The sequence below is a fragment of the Lepidochelys olivacea genome (assembly GCF_965140295.1).
Source record: "Lepidochelys olivacea isolate rLepOli2 genome assembly, chromosome: 11".
NCBI classification, from domain to species: Eukaryota; Metazoa; Chordata; order Testudines; family Cheloniidae; genus Lepidochelys; species Lepidochelys olivacea.
Window position 1 is genome coordinate 46,316,700 of NC_140421.1, and position 20,156 is coordinate 46,336,855.

At 39.9% G+C, this 20,156-nt stretch overlaps 1 protein-coding gene across 4 annotated transcripts in view; it reads right to left on the reverse strand.

Annotated features, from left to right (window-relative positions):
• Positions 1-1,306: 1,306 nt before the first annotated feature.
• Positions 1,307-20,156, reverse strand: part of CWC22 (CWC22 spliceosome associated protein homolog) — a 58,952-nt gene continuing 40,102 nt past the window's right edge. For all 4 annotated transcript variants that reach the window (XM_084643079.1, XM_084643076.1, XM_084643077.1 and 1 more), the window contains 6 exons: positions 10,258-10,335; positions 8,743-8,895; positions 8,290-8,417; positions 7,257-7,358; positions 6,961-7,157; positions 1,307-2,312 (listed from right to left, as the gene is read on the reverse strand). In XM_084643079.1, the coding sequence (XP_084499205.1) occupies positions 1,720-2,312; positions 6,961-7,157; positions 7,257-7,358; positions 8,290-8,417; positions 8,743-8,895; positions 10,258-10,335 (1,251 nt within the window). In that variant the 3' untranslated portion in view covers positions 1,307-1,719. The remainder of the gene's footprint in view (positions 2,313-6,960; positions 7,158-7,256; positions 7,359-8,289; positions 8,418-8,742; positions 8,896-10,257; positions 10,336-20,156) is intronic.

Consider the following 20,156-nt stretch of genomic DNA (forward strand, 5'->3'; position numbering starts at 1 on the left):
TTCTTCTGTCACAAGCATTCCTTCAGAATAACCTTTTCAGTGGGATTCTTAGTTCAAGGCATTACAGGGAATAAAATAGAAAGATTTGAGACTGAATACTGAAAAATGAAAGTTTTCAGATTCACAGCAATTTGCATTTTAGTTCATGGTGTAAAAAAATTCAGGGAGAAAAGTCAGTCTTACACAGCACTGAGGGCAAGCTATAGAACTGACTCAACTGTTACTTTTGTAAAACTCTCCCATTGTGTATACTTACACTATTGCTTTATACACCTTATGCCAAAGGACCCTCTGTTTCTTTAAGTATTACTCATTACCCAGCAATATTTACCAGGTTGTTTTGATTTCTCAGGTGACTAGAAATATATTTATCTTCCTCAGCTATTTTGGGTCTGTCAAATTTATACTAACTATTGCTACAACTACTTTTTCTGGTCTCATATAACATTTTGTGAACTTAATTATTCTCCTGTTGGCACTTCTGGAACGAATTTTGGAGCATCTTCTGTACCCATAACCAACTTCTTCACATACTCAACAGGCACAGGACTAAGGTCCTACTAAGGCTTGGCAGTTATAATGACAGAGATCAGAGCTGAATGACCTCCAATCAAACTCACAGGTTGAAAAAAATAATCGGGGGGAAGGGGAAAGATATCTTTATAAGCAAGCTAAGACAGGCTGGTCCAAGAAACTAAAGTCTTCCAGAAGTAAAAAGTTTAAAAAGTAATATAAAAACAAGTTTCTAAAACTTCAAACTGTGATGTTTACAAGTGCAATTTTTTTTTGTCTTAAGAAAAAAAAATCAATAATTTATATTATATCAGATTACTCAGAGGCCTGTGCTCACATCTGCCTCCAAGTTTAACTGAGAATCTAAATTGAAGAACATGCACTACAGGTCTCTATTGTTGGTATGTACTTCTACAGTCTGCATTGCCAGTGCAGATATGTTTATAAAAAGACTGAAGAAAAAAAGATTCTCACATAACACTTATCTGAGCCTTACCTCTTAGGTTTGAAGTTCACTGAGAAGACGCATCACTGAAATAGGAAGACATCAATCATAGTTCCAGTTGACATTTTAAACTGTACTCATAGCATAACATTTTACAGTATTTCAGCTCAGCTTTTTGAAAGTGTTATGTTTTTATACCGAATGGTAATATGCAAATACTTGAGACTCCTTAATTTGTTGTGTCTGTTTTCATTTTAAGAGCATAAACTATTCAGGGTGTCCATTTGTTTTTTTTTTAATATATATATATATATATATATATATATGGGAATATGAAATTTCTCACCTCTGTACAGTAATCTGACTGCTCGTCAACTACTAAACCAAACTAAAAAGTAGCATTTTCAGATACAGTAACTCAAACACAATATTTACAAAACATCTGAAGTTAAGCTGATAAAAACATTCATTTCAGTGAGATCTTAACTATTTTATTCACAAAATATAAGCAAGCTTCTGTTTTTCTCTCTCTCAAATGAAAATGCTCTTCCAAGGAAGAAATTTAACAGAAGGGTTCTTCACATACAGTGATTCTACAAGATTCAGTACTGAAAACCGTAAGAAGGCCAATAAACTTTACAAATACAAACCTGCACTTTGTACAAAAGCTCCTTTTTTAAAAGAAAGTTCAGTAATAGGGAGTTAAAAATACAGTTTTAGCTGCACAGAAAATCATTTATTTCAAACTCAGTGGCATAGAGTTATTTTCGCCTATGTGGAGAATTCTCCCTTCGTCTGTCCTCATTTTTCCTGGATTCTCTAGATTGGTCAGAATATCTGCTATACTTCTCTGGGCGTTTCTCTGCACCATTCCGATATCTATTCTCCTGCTCCTCTTCCTCTCTGGGACTTGAATTATTACGGTTTCTTTCTCTAGATTTTGACCTTTTTCTCCTGCTCTGATGTACATTGTCTTTACTCCAGTGTTTGTCCTTTTCATTATCAGAAAAAGAAGTTCTTCTCTCTGCTTTCTTCTTTTTGGAATTACTGTGTTTGTTTTCTAAATCCATATTTCTTTCATAATACCAGTCCTTTCCACTCCGATAACTGTTCCTGTCAGTGGCATCATCTCTGTCATAGGGATATTTAGATAGATCATCTCTCCTATTTGGATCTCTCAAATTTCTGTCAGCATTTCTTTCTGAATCTCTCTCAACATCATATCTACCTTCCTGCTCGCTCCTTTCTATTTTCTTTTCAATTAGTTTCTTTTTACTCCCTTGTTTTTTCCTGGCAACTTTATCCAATGCTTTATTTTTCTTTTGCATCTTCTTCCTTTTTACTTTAGCAGCATCTGAAAGTACAGCATACATGAGAGTTAACTATTTTTTAATTTATTCAGTGTCATTAATTATGCATAATTATATTATATTATATAGAAAGTTCTGGGCGAAATGTTTTGCCAAATTTTATATTCTTAAATGCTTATCTTGCCACAGGGTTCAAAATAATGAGCTTAGAGTTTTATATTTCTTTCCCTCGTGTGAGTCTCCAAAACATGCTGGGGAAATCTGCCCATGCTCTATTAATTTAAGAGAAGGGACTTATCTTTAAATGGCAGTCTAAAACAGGTTTTTTGTTTAAAACAAATAAAGAAATTCTCTAAAGGAAACCCACAGAAAAAGAAATTTGGTAAACTGGCTATCAGTCCCAAGATTTCCCCACATTTTATTCCTCATTTTCTAGGTTTCGTTGCTGGCCTATACGTCCACTTGTTATATTAATACAAAAACAACAACTTCATTTAGTGACAATAAGGTTGCATCTGGATACACTGCATCCACCCACAATTTTAAAAGCTTGGAAATAAAGGGAGTCTTCTGCATTCCTTCCCATTTTATATTGCCTACATGCTGTCAATACCACACTCTATCAACATAAGGCTTCCACTTGCATCTCCAACAGATAACAAAAAGAAATACATATTCCAGCTTCATGAAATGCTCACTCTAACACAACCTTACCAGCAACCTCAGCATTGTTTTAGATACTAAAAGAGCACTTTTAGTATCTGTTGCAGATGGAAGTAAAAACCTTATAGAGTGCTTGAAGTGTGTTATTGACAGCACTGGAGACAATGTGAGGGTGGCAAGGAATGCTGGAGACATTCCCCTTATTTTCATGCTTTTAAGATTTTGGGTGAGGTATGTCCTGTGCAACCTTAACAGTCACTAAAAAAGTTTTTATTTGTGCTACAATTCCTTAAGGACAGCAAAGACAATACAGCTAAAGAAGTAAATTATGTTGCTAACTCAGAAGGGGTCGTTTTTTTTCTCTCCATCCCACCCAAAAAATAGTTTTCCAAGTTCTACATTTACCTCACAGAGAAGCTAAGCTTTAAATAACATCTAGATTTCCAAACAGACTAGAGTCTCTCTCCATTGTGGAACAAGTTTTATTTAGCCAACCTACTAATATCTGTCAATACAGAACCTATTTAGTATTCGATGGAATGAACAGACATGGTGGACTTTTCCAAAAACATGGATAGTGTCATTATGTTGACTGGTCACTAAAAGAAGGGCTTAAAGGATGAGCTGCAAATAAAATACAAACATTACATCAACAATATTTGCTGAACATCCCCTAGAGTAAAAAGCACTATAAAGAATACAACTAAAAAAAAACAACCTTTGTTTCTTTTTACTCTAAGCATTGCGATGTCACACTGGCCAGCTCTAGCTCTGCTTAATTGTCTTTTGAAAGCATCACCGCTACCAAGGAGACACTAATACATTTTATTTTAGATCAAATAACTGAATTTTACAGCAGTTGCCTAACCTCTGATGTGGAGAGAGAGGTTGCTGGTGCTTCTCTAATGACATGTTTAAAACCAGCCCATAGGGAGTCACTTAAGTCATATTTTACAATATGTTGTATTTTTTTAAATAGTTTCTTTTTCATTATTATAGCTCTACTGGAATGTAAAAAATAAGAGAGACTTTGTAAAGTAGTTTAATGGATAAAAAAATAACTGACTTATTTGACTATAAGCAAGCTTCATGCTCCTACAGACAATACGGAGTCATAGCTGAGCTGGCAGGGGAAGATATTGGGGGACACAGTAAAAGACAAGTTCACTATTCGTTATGTGCTCAGTGCCCTCTTTCTGTTCCGTTTCGATGTTCAGAACATATTGCTGAAGCAATTTTCTTTTAAAGTTCACCCTGGAAATGTACCTGAAGAACAAAAACACCCTTTCCAGATTTCAGAGTAGCAGCCGTGTTAGTCTGTATTCGCAAAAAGAAAAGGAGGACTTGTGGCACCTTAGAGACTAACCAATTTATTAGAGCATAAGCTTTCGTGAGCTACAGCTCACTTCCTCAGATGCATATCGTGGAAACTGCAGCAGGCTTTATATATACACAGAGAATATGAAACAATACCTATTCCCACCCCACTGTCCTGCTGGTAATAGCTTATCTAAAGTGATTTCCAGCACAAATCCAGGTTTTCTCACCCTCCACCCCCCCACACAAATTCACTCTCCTGCTGGTGATAGCCCATCCAAAGTGACAACTCTTTACACAATGTGCATGACAATCAAGCTGGGCTATTTCCTGCATAAATCCAGGTTCTCACATCCCCCCCACCCCCATACACACACAAACTCCCTGTCCTGCTGGTAATAGCTCATCCAAACTGACCACTCTTCAAGTTAAAATCCAAGTTAAACCAGAACATCTGGGGGGGGGGGGGCAGATGTTCTGGTTTAACTTGGATTTTAACTTGAAGAGTGGTCAGTTTGGATGAGCTATTACCAGCAGGACAGGGAGTTTGTGTGTGTATGGGGGTGGGGGGGATGTGAGAACCTGGATTTATGCAGGAAATAGCCCAGCTTGATTGTCATGCACATTGTGTAAAGAGTTGTCACTTTGGATGGGCTATCACCAGCAGGAGAGTGAATTTGTGTGGGGGGGTGGAGGGTGAGAAAACCTGGATTTGTGCTGGAAATCACTTTAGATAAGCTATTACCAGCAGGACAGTGGGGTGGGAATAGGTATTGTTTCATATTCTCTGTGTATATATAAAGCCTGCTGCAGTTTCCACGATATGCATCTGAGGAAGTGAGCTGTAGCTCACGAAAGCTTATGCTCTAATAAATTGGTTAGTCTCTAAGGTGCCACAAGTCCTCCTACCCTTTCCAGAATAAATGTTTTTAAATCTGGTTCACTTCCTTTCTGTTGTAAGAAACATGGCATTTCTTTAATTCCTGGCCCACATCCCACTACATATGCACAGAGTTTCCATCAGCACAGGAATCACAAATTCTTAGATTGTTCCTTAGCAAGAGACTTTTACCTAGTAACATTTATGTGCCAGGTTTAATTGCTAGACCAGTACTACGCTGGTAAGAGAGTTGACAAATACAGTCCTCTGGGAAATGCTTTTCAGAATACTACTAGGAAGTCCTCATTATAGTCTATGGAAAGATGCAAAACTGTGAACAACCTGAGATACAACCAACAATTAGCCTTTGCTTTCTAGCAAAACTGTGAAGTTTAAACCACTAGGGAATACAAAGTTACAAAAATGAAATCTGATTATCTCACAGAATTATTATAGTTAACACTGTAATTATTTTTGCCACATTCCTGCTTCTAGCGTACATAAATCAAAGCATACTGCAGAGATTATCAAAATGCATATATTAATCTGTTTTTGGAAAAAGGACAAAATAGTAGAAGAGAGTGTCCTTTTACAAAAAAAGCATGCTCACATTGACAGACTGCAGAATCAGTTGGTTTTTCACTAAGGACTTACCTCTCTGGTTCCTATCAAGCAGCTCAGCCAAGCTGCAGCTGTCTATGCAGAAGCCATCTGGCTCTTTGTGAACTTACGCCTCTCTGACCCGGTTAAACTGTGCCCTCCACTAGAGTTTTGTCATCATTAATGCAATAGCTTTATAACGATACACAATCAGTTCAGACTTTGTAAAGTAAGCTTGCAACATAAAACAGAAATGCATTTCTAATGCATGTGTAATTCATATTGCTTGTGTACTTTTTATTAATAATTTTTTTGCTGCTAAAATCATAATAAATCAAATTAACTTTGAATCAGCAAGCTTCCTAACTACAGAAGTTCATGCTGTGCTATCATCTGCTCTCCCACCACACTATAAGACAAAATGCTCTAATTTAGAATAGCAGATATATTTTAGATTAACAATGTTTATTATACTTCATGTCAAATAGCAGATTTTACATCAGCAAGATGATCTTATTAAAAATACTAATTATAATGCATGAAATTCTCGCATAACAAATTGTCGGCAAAAGTTTCATCTTTCTTGGAGAATTCTCAAGGGACAGGAGCCTGGGTTATTATAACAGCGCACCATACTGCTTCTGAGCAATAGGAATGGGAAGTGGATTCAGAAACCTAGACCTGCATAAGAAGCTAAATGAATTGAAGGGAACTCAGCAATCCCTTATCTGACACATGAAATAGCACAACTGTGGTTACAAGGAAGGAAGCCAAAAAAAAAAAAAGAGAGAGGATTGGAATCCAATGGACAGATCAAGAAGAGCCGTGAGACAGGCCTGTACTAAAAAGATAATAATAAAAAAAACAGGTGTGTTAACCTTTACAGTTCACTGATAATCCTGCGAAAGAGACACTGGTGCTAGGCCATTATTTATAAACAAGTATCAGGAAGTCTTAGATTAAATTGGGATATTAACTTTATGCAATGGACCCATCAGTTTAAGGAAACAGCCTCCAATATAATATGCTTCTCAAAAACCTCACTCTCTGGAAACAGGAGCAATTTCTTTTCTTTTAAGATTTCCAGAATTTTATCAAACTTACAGATAGGAATTTTTAAAGTACAGATTTAGCAATAAATAATTAAATATCAACTATAACTATTTCCTCATGGTAAGTATATAAGTGCGCACAGTAAAGAGAGAATGAGTTAAATGATAGATGTTTAATACCTGAGACACTGCTATGGCCACTGCTAGAAGAGGAGTCACGGCCACTAGATGATCCTGAGCTACTATTACTGCTGTCAGGATTGGAATCTGAGGAGTCAGACTCTGAGGAAGATGATGAGCTATCTGATGACTCAACATCTTGTTTCTGTGTCATGATCATCTTTGGTGCATTTTTCAGATGTTCCCGTAATTCATCCCTAATTAGCAACAAAAAAACAAAACAATCTCAATCCTTAAACAGAAAGTCAAGCAATGTCAAATCAGGATTAAGACCAAAAAAAACAACAATTTCTTACGTTAGTCCTCCAAGACCAATGGAAGTGAAAAAATTGATGGCAAATCGAGTGTTTCTTGGGTTGTCCCGAGGCAATAATCCTTCAAAAAAAGGTTGCAGTGTTCTGATAAAAACAAAACATAGACGTTAAACCTCACGCAGCAAACTATTCTTAATTTCTACATGCATTTTTTGAAAAATACATCATAGGAATCCCACAGGACAAAAATAGTCTTTGTTCACCATTGTTTTTTGCAGACACTGCAATGGATGAAAAAAGCAATGCTTTTGTGGGTCCAGCAAAGTAAGTGTTCCTTTAGCAGAATTTTAAAATTTCTTCATAAGCCTGTGGTGGTTTTATTAAAAAAAAAAAAAAAAAGGACAGCCTTTTCCTGTCAGATGATGACAAATTTAAGAGCCTGATTCTGTAGCAGCTCTCCATTTAGAAATTCCATTGAATTGGGCCCTAAGGTAGGTCAAAGTTTGGGCTTCAATGAGTTTTGAGTGCTTGTTTAATTTACCATCATACAGGAGAATAGCTCCTGAAAAGGAGTAAGCCTCAGATCCTCAAGAAATAACCTGAACAATTGGAAGGATCCTCACTGTTGTGTAAGTACTGGAACACACACACACACACACGAGAATGTATTACTTTTGTTGTGCTTAAAATAAAGCAATTAATCTTATAAAAATACAAAGTTAATATTTTTGAGGTCTTTCAGGCGCTGCCAAAAAAAAAAAAAAAAAAGACTATCCTGCCCCACATCCTTCAGGAATGATGCTGATGTATACAAATAAATGTCCTTCAGCTAGAGAAGTTACTATTCAAGTTGAAACAGTAGTGGAACAAAACCAAGAAAATACAGGTCCTGATCCTTCAAATATTTATGCATGTTTAACTGACTAGTCAGAGCGCGTACACGGACATCAATCGGGGCCATAGTTTGTTATGTATTTTCACTTAGAAATTTTCACTTGAAAATGGAGAGTCTGTATGTACTCTTACAGGGTGAAAGAATTCAAAGGACAATGCTCAGAGTAAAATTTCAACTTACTCATCCTTTAATCTTGCATTAAGATTAGGAAGTCCCATATATTCACTAAGTTCCTGGAAGAATATTTTGACGAAAATTCTACTGGATGATGTAGTAGTTTCTTCACTCAATATTATACATTCAAGGACCTGAAAATGTTAAGAAAAAACAGATTTTAAATATACACACCCAGTTCTATTTTTAGAAGGTCAAGCTCAACCTTTGGCCCGAATATAGAATAGCATCTTTCACCCCAACACTATAACAATATAGTTTGTAAGAATGTTAATTAAAATAACACATTTTGATTTTTTTTTTTAATCAGAGTCTTAGTAGTTTAAGTCTCAGGCTTTAAAAAACAAGACTTAAAAAAAGGCATCCCTGACACCAAGCATGATATATTGTAATTTATTTCTGAGAACTACAGACTAGCTACTGAAGAAAGAAGCTAGGACAAAGCCCTTTTCTACTTACACTCCAGGGAAGTGAATCTGTGTACAGAAGATGAGCAAACATCTTGGCTACATTTCTCAATTTGTTTGTTTCCAAACGGTGGATAGTATCATACTGTTCTTTGAAAATAGCTTCAAAGGATTCCATGTATTCTTTTTTTAACATGCAGAAACGCTGAAATAACATTGTACAGTTAAAACAACCAGATTAAATAAAAAAAGAACATTAAACAAAAATATATTTAGAACTAAGCATTTATATAGAAGTCTTTCCTTTTAAAAGGAAAGGAAAAAATACCTTTAAATGGAATATAAAGATCAATTTATTACCTCCAGCAGTTTCTCGGAGGAAACTCATCTTGCATTATGAAACAATAATTATCAATTTTGACATGTTACTAGATAAGGTAATTTCTTCTACCTTGCAACATCTGTCATCTAGTAGTCTCACCTGGTGGGACCCCTTAATACAATACCACAGGACATAATATTTTTAATTACATCATTGCAAGTTTATTTGAAACTAGAGAAATAGAAGGGAGCATAGTTAGTGTCAAGACATTTCAGGCAGAAACAGCAATTCCAAGAAATATAAAGAACACACTTTGTTCCGTAATAATCCTGGATATTGAAATATTTTTCACGGCAATCTGTAATAAAGTACGATAAATTTATTCAGTAAATTTCAACATCCAGGATTATTATGGAACCAAGTGCTTTCTTATAACCGGTTACTAGCAAATTATAAGGTAACTGTTAGTACTAGGTGAGTAATAGAAAAAGGAAACATGGTCCTTTGTGCACAGCTACATCAGCAGTAACATTTTCTAAAAATCTGATTGTCTAGAAATTAATGAAACTTCTGTAATTGTAAGTAACCTTGGTAAGGACATCAAAAGTTTTACTTATGTAAACTTTATTAGAGTCAGCTATACTGAGATTACAGATGGAGTAAAAGGAAAACTGCTACTTAATAAATAATTGTAACAAAAGTTATAACCAATTTTACACACACACACACACACACACACACACACACACACACACACAGAAGAAGAAAACCAGATTTGTTTCTTTTAGTGAGAGAATGGTGCAGGAATGAGCCAAGTCATCCTAATTTGCTAAATAAACTAACTAAGCAACCTTAACGAAGTGGAGAAACAACGGAGAACTCCAAAATACTATCTTTCCTGCTGCAAGAAAATTATTTATAACAAAGCATAGTACTTTGCACTTATGTAGTTCCGTTACTGTTAGTGCTATCCATTGGCCACTGACCATCCTTCTACAAGATAGGAATATTTAAAAAAAACAGGGAAAAAGTGTGCTCCCATTCTGCATTTACTGTGAATGCTTATTACCATCTAATGGATAATCCAACCACCTCAGCTCATATAACCAACTTCAGAACGAAAGAGCCACACGTAATTGACTTATTTATCGTAAAATATCAGATGCTTATATGAAAACTTTTACTGCCATATTATATAAATTATGTTTCTTGCTGTAAAATTTGAAGTCTGAAAGTGGAACTCACCCCTGCCAGTAAACCAAAGAATTTCTCATATGTTCTTTGTTGAGCACAGCAGTCAAGGATCATGTTGCAGAGTTCTTTCTGTTTTAAGATAACACAAAAATTCCTCTACATAAATTCTCTGTAGTAGTAGAAATCCACTCCATAAACGCAAAAATATTAAAGAATGATTTTCGCATGGACGCCATCTTTGAAACAAGCACTTAATTTTTTTCTAAAGAAAGGTCAGAGGGGTCAATTTCAGTAGTTTTCTGAATTTCCACTATTTTGGAAGGTATTTGGGGCTTAGCTATTAACCTTCTCTATCCAAATTTCTCCACCTGCCCAGATCTGCAGGGAAGTTATAATCCTGTAGTCTTACTAAAGAAATGTCATCACAAATTCAACATTATGATATAACTGCAAGATTAAAAAGACAATGGGCTGTAAAAAGGGAAACGACTTTTAAAACACTGATACCTTTATGCAATAAGAAAAGGGTCTTAGAAAGTGAATGATAAAGCCAAGCGTAAATATGAAATTCCTTGAGTAAATGGCAGTTGAGAATGCTCTGTGGTCTCAAGATCAGAACTTAAGGTGTTGATTTTACAAAGAGACTTATACATTTGTGAGTAGTGACTTCTTTAAGCCCTGGTCTACACTAGGACTTTAGGTCGAATTTAGCAACGTTAAATCGATTTAAACCTGCACCCGTCCACACAGTGAAGCCCTTTATTTCGACTTAAAGGGCTCTTAAAATCGATTTCCTTACTCCACCCCTGACAAGTGGATTAGCGCTTAAATTGACGTTCCCAGCTCGAATTTGGGGTACTGTGGACACAATTCGACGGTATTGGCCTCCGGGAGCTATCCCAGAGTGCTCCATTCTGACCGCTCTGGACAGCGCTCTCAACTCAGATGCACTGGCCAGGTAGACAGGAAAAGAACCGCGAACTTTTGAATCTCATTTCCTGTTTGGCCAGCGTGGCAAGCTGCAGGTGACCATGCAGAGCTCATCAGCACAGGTGACCATGATGGAGTCCCAGAATCGCAAAAGAGCTCCAGCATGGACCGAACGGGAGGTACGGGATCTGATCGCTGTTTGGGGAGAGGAATCCGTGCTATCAGAACTCCGTTCCAGTTTTCGAAATGCCAAAACCTTTGTGAAAATCTCCCAGGGCATGAAGGACAGAGGCCATAACAGGGACCCGAAGCAGTGCCGCGTGAAACTGAAGGAGCTGAGGCAAGCCTACCAGAAAACCAGAGAGGCGAACAGCCGCTCTGGGTCAGAGCCCCAAACATGCCGCTTCTATGATGAGCTGCATGCCATTTTAGGGGGTTCAGCCACCACTACCCCAGCCGTGTTGTTTGACTCCTTCAATGGAGATGGAGGCAATACGGAAGCAGGTTTTGGGGACGAAGAAGATGAGGAGGAGGAGGAGGTTGTAGATAGCTCACAGCAAGCAAGCGGAGAAACCGGTTTTCCCGACAGCCAGGAACTGTTTCTCACCCTAGACCTGGAGCCAGTACCCCCCGAACCCACCCAAGGCTGCCTCCTGGACCCAGCAGGCGGAGAAGGGACCTCTGGTGAGTGTACCTTTTAAAATGCTATACATGGTTTAAAAGCAAGCATGTGAAAGGATTACTTTGCCCTGGCATTTGCGGTTCTCCTAGATGTAGTCCTAAAGCCTTTGCAAAAGGTTTCTGGGGAGGGCAGCCTTATTTCGTCCTTCATGGTAGGACACTTTATCACCCCAGGCCAGTAACACATACTCGGGAATCACTGTAGAACAAAGCATTGCAGTGTATGTTTGCTGGCATTCAACCAAAATCCGTTCTTTCTCTCTCTGTGTTATCCTCAGGAGAGTGAGATATAATTCATGGTCACCTGGTTGAAATAGGGTGCTTTTCTTCAGGGACACTCAGTATAGCCCATTCCTGCTGGGCTGTTTGCCTGTGGCTGAACAGAAATGTTCCCCGCTGTTAGCCACAGGGAGGGGGGAAGGTTGAGGGGGTAGTCACGCGGTGGGAGGAGGCAAAATGCGACCTTGTAACGAAAGCACATGTGCTATGTATGTAATGTTAACAGCAAGGTTTACCCTGAAAGAGTGTAGCGACTGTTTTATAAAATGTGTCTTTTTAAATACCGCTGTCCCTTTTTTTTTCTCCACCAGCTGCATGTGTTTCAATGATCACAGGATCTTCTCCTTCCCAGAGGCTAGTGAAGCTTAGAAAGAAAAAAAAACGCACTCGCGATGAAATGTTCTCCGAGCTCATGCTGTCCTCCCACACTGACAGAGCACAGACGAATGCGTGGAGGCAAATAATGTCAGAGTGCAGGAAAGCACAAAATGACCGGGAGGAGAGGTGGCGGGCTGAAGAGAGTAAGTGGCGGGCTGAAGACAGGGCTGAAGCTCAAATGTGGCGGCAGCGTGATGAGAGGAGGCAGGATTCAATGCTGAGGCTGCTGCAGGACCAAACCAGAATGCTCCAGTGTATGGTTGAGCTGCAGCACAGACTGCCACTGCTGCCCCTCTGTAACCAACCGCCCTCCTCCCCAAGTTCCATAGCCTCCACACCCAGACGCCCAAGAACGCGGTGGGGGGGCCTCCGGCCAACCAGCCACTCCACAACAGAGGATTGCCCAAAAAAAAGAAGGCTGTCATTCAATAAATTTTAAAGTTGTAAACTTTTAAAGTGCTGTGCTTAAAGTGCTGTGTGGCATTTTCCTTCCCTCCTCCACCACCCCTCCTGGGATACCTTGGTAGTCATCTCCCTATTTGTGTGATGAATGAATAACGAATGCATGACTGTGAAGCAGCAATGACTTTATTGCCTCTGCAAGCGGTGATTAAAGGGAGGAGGGGAGGGTGGTTAGCTTACAGGGAAGTAGAGTGAACCAAGGGGCGGGGGGTTTCATCAAGGAGAAACAAACAGAACTTTCACACTGTAGCCTGGCCAGTCATGAAACTGGTTTTCAAAGCTTCTCTGATGCGTACCGCGCCCTCCTGAGCTCTTCTAACCGCCCTGGTGTCTGGCTGCGCGTAACCAGCAGCTAGGCGATTTGCCTCAGCCTCCCACCCCGCCATAAACGTCTCCCCCTTACTCTCACAGATATTGTGGAGCACACAGCAAGCAGTAATAACAGTGGGAATATTGGTTTCGCTGAGGTCTAAGCGAGTCAGTAAACTGCGCCAGCGCGCCTTTAAACGTCCAAATGCACATTCTACCACCATTCTGCACTTGCTCAGCCTGTAGTTGAACAGCTCCTGACCACTGTCCAGGCTGCCTGTGTACGGCTTCATGAGCCATGGCATTAAGGGGTAGGCTGGGTCCCCAAGGATACATATAGGCATTTCAACATCCCCAACAGTTATTTTCTGGTCTGGGAAGAAAGTCCCTTCCTGCAGCTTTTGAAACAGACCAGAGTTCCTGAAGATGCGAGCATCATGCACCTTTCCCGGCCATCCCACGTTGATGTTGGTGAAACGTCCCTTGTGATCCACCAGAGCTTGCAGCACTATCGAAAAGTACCTCTTGCGGTTTATGTACTCGCCGGCTTGGTGCTCTGGTGCCAAGATAGGGATATGGGTTCCGTCTATAGCCCCACCACAGTTAGGGAATCCCATTGCAGCAAAGCCATCCACTATGACCTGCACATTTCCCAGGGTCACTACCCTTGATATCAGCAGATCTTTGATTGCGTGAGCTACTTGCATCACAGCAGCCCCCACAGTAGATTTGCCCACTCCAAATTGATTCCCAACTGACCGGTAGCTGTCTGGCGTTGCAAGCTTCCACAGGGCTATCGCCACTCGCTTCTCAACTGTGAGGGCTGCTCTCATCCTGGTATTCATGCGCTTCAGGGCAGGGGAAAGCAAGTCACAAAGTTCCATGAAAGTGCCCTTATGCATGCGAAAGTTTCGCAGCCACTGGGAATCGTCCCAGACCTGCAACACTATGCGGTCCCACCAGTCTGTGCTTGTTTCCCGAGCCCAGAATCGGCGTTCCACAGCATGAACCTGCCCCATTAGCACCATGATGCATGCATTGGCAGGGCCCATGCTTTCAGAGAAATCTGTGTCCATGTCCTGATCGCTCACGGGACCGCGCTGACGTCGCCTCCTCGCCCGGTATCGCATTGCCATGTTCTGGTGCTGCATATACTGCTGGATAATGCGTGTGGTGGTTGATGTGCTCCTAATTGCCAAAATGAGCTCAGCGGCCTCCATGCTTGCCTTGGTATGGTGTCCGCACAGAAAAAAGGCGCGGAACGATTGTCTGCCGTTGCTCTGACGGAGGGAGGGGCGACTGACGACACGGCTTACAGGGTTGGCTTCAGGGAGCTAAAATCAACAAAGGGTGTGCCTGTACATCAAGGAGTATTTCAGGCAGGACTGCACGGAGGGTTCCAATAAGAAATGGTGCACCAAAGTTATCGTTGTTATTGGAACAAGGAGGTTAGCCTGGCCTCTGATTGATACATGGCTAGATTAACCTCGCTGCGCCTTCTCTGTGACTGACTGCAGTGTGATCTAGACAGGGGAGGAGGAAAATGAGTACAAAACAAATCTGATCTATTTCTTGTTCTGACCCACTCCATCTATCCTTTACATCTTTGGCTGGCAGCAGACAAAAAAGGCGCGAAATGATTGTCTGCCCTTGCTTTCACGGGGGGAGGGAGGGTTGGAACGGGGTCCTGACGATATGTACCCAGAACCACCCGCGACAATGTTTTAGCCCCATCAGGCATTGGGATATCAACCCAGAATTCCAATGGACTGCGGGAACTGTGGGATAGCTACCCACAGTGCAACGCTCCGGAAGTCGACGCTTGCCTCGGTACTGTGGAAGCGCTCCGCTGAGTTAATGCACTTAATGCACTTAGAGCATTTTCTGTGGGGACACACACACTCGAATATATAAAACCGATTTCAAAAAAACCGACTTCTATAAATTCGACCTAATTTCGTAGTGTAGACATACCCGAAGACTAGTCATGTGTGCAACATTAAGCATGTGTGAATGGGTACATTTACACTACAGACTACACCAGCATAGTTATGCTTGCATAACCTCATAATGTAGATGCAGCCTAGCTGACAAAAGGGGTTTTTCTGCCAGTGTAGGAAGATTTCAGAATAACATCCGTGTTAGTCTGTATTCACAAAAAGAAAAGGAGTACTTGTGGCACCTTAGAGACTAACCAATTTATTTAAGCATAAGCTTTCGTGAGCTACAGCTCACTTCATTGGATGCATACTGTGGAAAATACAGAAGATGTTTTTATACACACAGACCATGAAAAAATGGGTGTTTACCACTACAAAAGGTTTTCTCTCCCTCACTCTCCTTACAATGTGTATGATAATCAAGGTGGGCCATTTCCAGCACAAATCCAGGGTTTAACAAGAACGTCGGGGGGGGGGGGGGAACAAGGGGAAATAGGTTACCTTGCATAATGACTTAGCCACTCCCAGTCTCTATTCAAGCCTAGGTTAATTGTATCCAATTTGCAAATGAATTCCATTTCAACAGTCTCTCGCTGGAGTCTGGTTTTGAAGTTTTTTTGTTGTAATATCGCAATTTTCAAGTCTGTAATCGCGTGACCAGAGAGATTGAAGTGTTCTCCAACTGGTTTATGAATGTTATAATTCTTGACATCTGATTGGTGTCCATTTATTCTTTTACGTAGAGACTGTCCAGTTTGACCAATGTACATAGCAGAGGGGCATTGCTGGCACATGATGGCATATATCACATTGGTGGATGTGCAGGTGAACGAGCCTCTGATAGTGTGGCTGCTGTTATTAGGCCCTGTGATGGTGTCCCCTGAATAGATATGTGGGCACAGTTGGCAACGGGCTTTGTTGCAAGGATAGGTTCCTGGGTTAGTGGTTCTGTTGTGTGGTATGTGGTTGCTGGTGAGTATTTGCTTCAGGTTGGGGGGCTGTCTGTAGGCAAGGACTGGCCTGTCTCCCAAGATTTGTGAGAGTGTTGGGTCATCCTTCAGGATAGGTTGTAGATCCTTAATAATGCGTTGGAGGGGTTTTTGTTGGGGGCTGAAGGTGACGGCTAGTGGCGTTCTGTTATTTTCTTTGTTCGGCCTGGCCTGTAGTAGGTGACTTCTGGGAACTCTTCTGGCTCTATCAATCTGTTTCTTCACTTCTGCAGGTGGGTATTGTAGTTGTAAGAATGCTTGATAGAGATCTTGTAGGTGTTCGTCTCTGTCTGAGGGGTTGGAGCAAATGCGGTTGTATCACAGAGCTTGGCTGTAGACAATGGATCGTGTGGTGTGGTCAGGGTGAAAGCTGGAGGCATGTAGGTGGGAATAGCCATCAGTAGGTTTCCAGTATAGGGTGGTGTTTATGTGACCATCGTTTATTAGCACTGTAGTGTCCAGGAAGTGGATCTCTTGTGTGGACTGGACCAGGCTGAGGTTGATGGTGGGATGGAAATTGTTGAAATCATGGTGGAATTCCTCAAGGGCTTCTTTTCCATGGGTCCAGATGATGAAGACGTCATCAATATAGCACAAGTAAAGTAGGGGCATTAGGGGACAAGAGCTGAGGAAGCGTTGTTCTAAGTCAGCCATAAAAATGTTGGCATACTGTGGGGCCATGTGGGTACCCATAGCAGTGCCGCTGATTTGACGGTATACATTGTCCCCAAATGTAAAATAGTTATGGGTAAGGACAAAGTAAGGACAGAGCCAGAAGAGTTCCCAGAAGTCACCTACTACAGGACAAGCCTAACAAAGAAAATAACAGAATGCCACTAGCCATCACCTTCAGCCCCCAACTAAAACCCCTCCAACGCATTATGAAGGATCTACAACCTATTTTGAAGGATGACCCAACACTCTCTCAAATCTTGGGAGACAGGCCAGTTTTTTTGGGGGGGAGGAGCATTCATATCAGCACAGCTATGTCAGTCAGGGACATGTTTTTTTCACAACCCTGACTGATGCTGCTGTAACTTTCAAATGTAGACTATGCCAAAATCTCTACAGGATTGGGGCCTAAATTACTCTCTCATTCACATTCATGTCCACTCTAAACCACAAAAATCTAATCCAAATAATGGCTAAAATTATTCCCTTCTTGTATTACAATTAAGGGACTGTTGAGTAATTCAGATACCAAATTTAGGTTTTAGTAAAGCCCAATAGGAACATAAAACAAAAAGAACTAAGAAAAACCCAACAATTAAAATAGATTCATTTTTTGGGTTTTTTTTGGGTTAAGTTTCTTCTCAATGCCAGAAACCCAAATATAAGATCTGGGCTAGTTCATTAAAATTAAAAAGAGACCACATAAATGTTGAAAAGTACATTTGTTTCTCTAATTCTTTTATGTTTAACTGTCAAAATATAGTATAAGGCTTTTTTTTAAAATGACACTTTACTTGACAGTTCCAGTTTAGATATTTTTATGCACATTCTATTCTGCTATGTAGAGAACTTTCTGGCATCACTAAAAGATGGAGTTTTTGAAGAATTTTACAAGTAAAAAAATTTAGAAGAATAACTGATTGACAAGAGTAAGTTAAGTTACCTTACAGATAAAATCACTTTGAAACATACCATTTTTTATCTGGACTTCCCTCACCCCAAATCAGAAATTTTTGTACATTTTAATTACTGTACACCAAGGAAAGCTGTATAAAACAATAAGGCTCAATCGTGGTGTCAGGGTTCCTTCCCCACTCTGAACTCTAGGGTACAGATGTGGGGACCTGCATGAAAGACCCCCTAAGCTTATTCTTACCACCTTAGGTTAAAAACTTCCCCGAAGTACAAACTTTGCCTTGTCCTTGAACAGTATGCTGCCACCACCAAGTGTTTAAAACAAAGAACAGGGAAAGAGACCACTTGGAGACGTCTTCCCCCTAAATATACCCCCAAGCCCTACACACCCCTTTTCCTGGGGAGGCTTGAGAATAATATCCTAACCAATTGGTTACAAAACCATCAAAGACCGAAACCCCTGGATCTTGGAACAATGGAAAAATCAGTCAGGTTCTTAAAAGAAGGATTTTATTTAAAAAAAAAAAAAAAAAAAAAAAGGTAAAAATCATCTCTGAAAAATCAGGATGGAAAATACTTTACAGGGTATTCAGATTCAAAACACAGAGGATCCCCCTGTGGGCAAAACCTTAAAGTTACAGAAAACAGGAATAAACCTCCCTCTTAACATAGGGAAAATTCACATAAAACAAAAGATAAACTAATCCGCCTTGCCTGGCTTATCTATACTGGTTGCAATATTGGAGACTTGGATTAGGATGGGTTGGAGAAAATGGATTTCTGTTTGGCCTCTCTCAGACCCAGAAGAGAACAACTACGTAAACAAAGAGCACAAACAAAAGCATTCACCCCACCCCCCCCCCCAAGATCTGAAAGTATCTTGTCCCCTTATTGGTCCTTTGGGTCAGGTACCAGCCAGGTTAGCTGAGCTTCTTAATCCTTTACAGGTAACAGGATGTTGCCTCTGGCCAGGAGGGAATTTATAGCACTGTATACAGAAAGGTGGTTACCCTTCCCTTTATATTAATCACACATGGATTTGCCACAAGCCCTAACAAGGGGAGCGCCTTGTTGCATTGCTCCTTGGAGCAGACCAGGAGATCATGACTCTGAGACTATGTCTACCCTAGAGAGCTTTCAGCTGCGCAACTCTAAGATCTCTAGTGTAGCTGCTTTATGCAAACATAATTAGTCCACCCCCAATGAGCAGCAGTAGTTATGTTGGTGGGAGAAGCTCTGCCGTAGACGTAGCGCTGTCCACACAGGCGCTTATGTCAGCGTCATTTATGTTGAGCTGACATAAGCGCCCCTGAGTGACAAATTATACTGACAGAAGTGGTAGTGTAGACAGCCTGAGTCACAATCTGCTTTCCAGTTTCCCTCTGCTCCACTGGGGAGGATACACTTGTGCAGAAGTGAGATGGGGAAATGGGATATAGCTTCTTTTCTCTCTGCATTGCTATCTGGGTAGCTGTCATACAGGGATATGGGGGCACCTTACACCTCCTTACTCCCTTGCACAATTGTGTAAGCGGGTCCACAATCTGCCCTGTGGCAGCAACTTAAAAACCATTTGTAAAGAATAATTAATATTAAGACAACAGAAGCAAACATTTTCATATAAATGGACAGTGCATTTAACACTGTACTTCATTCAATTTAATTAACATATTTTATTTTCCCCATAAGATTTAGTCCATTAACAACAACAAAAATGATGGTAGTTCCAAAATACAATATGTTTAAGACGCCAACTTTGTAGATTTTTGCAGATGTCTGATCTAAATCTTGTTATGAAGGATCTGTCTAGCTGTTTAGATCATTTCATAGCATTTTAATAAGATGACTTGTCAGACTTGTTAAAACACAAAAAAAGACATTGCACGCTAAAAAGTAACAATTAATTAGACTGTCAGCAATTAGACCTCTTTAGCAATTAGTTTAAATATGTTTGTCTCTTTAGACTAATTAGAAATCTTAGGAAAAACAGAACACACACATTTATAGTTATTTTCTCAAAACTGAGAAGTCACAACAACAAATTTCCCGCAATCAATAGAGAATCAATATATTTAATGCCACTGCAATTAAAAAAAAGTCTAAACACATTTATACTTTAAATATGGTAAGTCTTATATTAAATCTGTTGTAATGTACTCCCATTTGTACCAATCCTTCTATCATGAAATCCTAAAAGAAACATTTTTTCCCATTAAACAGCTCAAATACACAAAACAAGCTAACAAAAATAAATAAAATAAAAATAATAAAGGCATAATCTATTCAGTGTTAAACAAGTAACATTCAGCAAATACTGTGCCAAAAAAGTTAACTTACAAATCTGTTTAAGGCCATTCTTTTCAACTTAGTCGCATTGTGTTAGCTTGATATATTA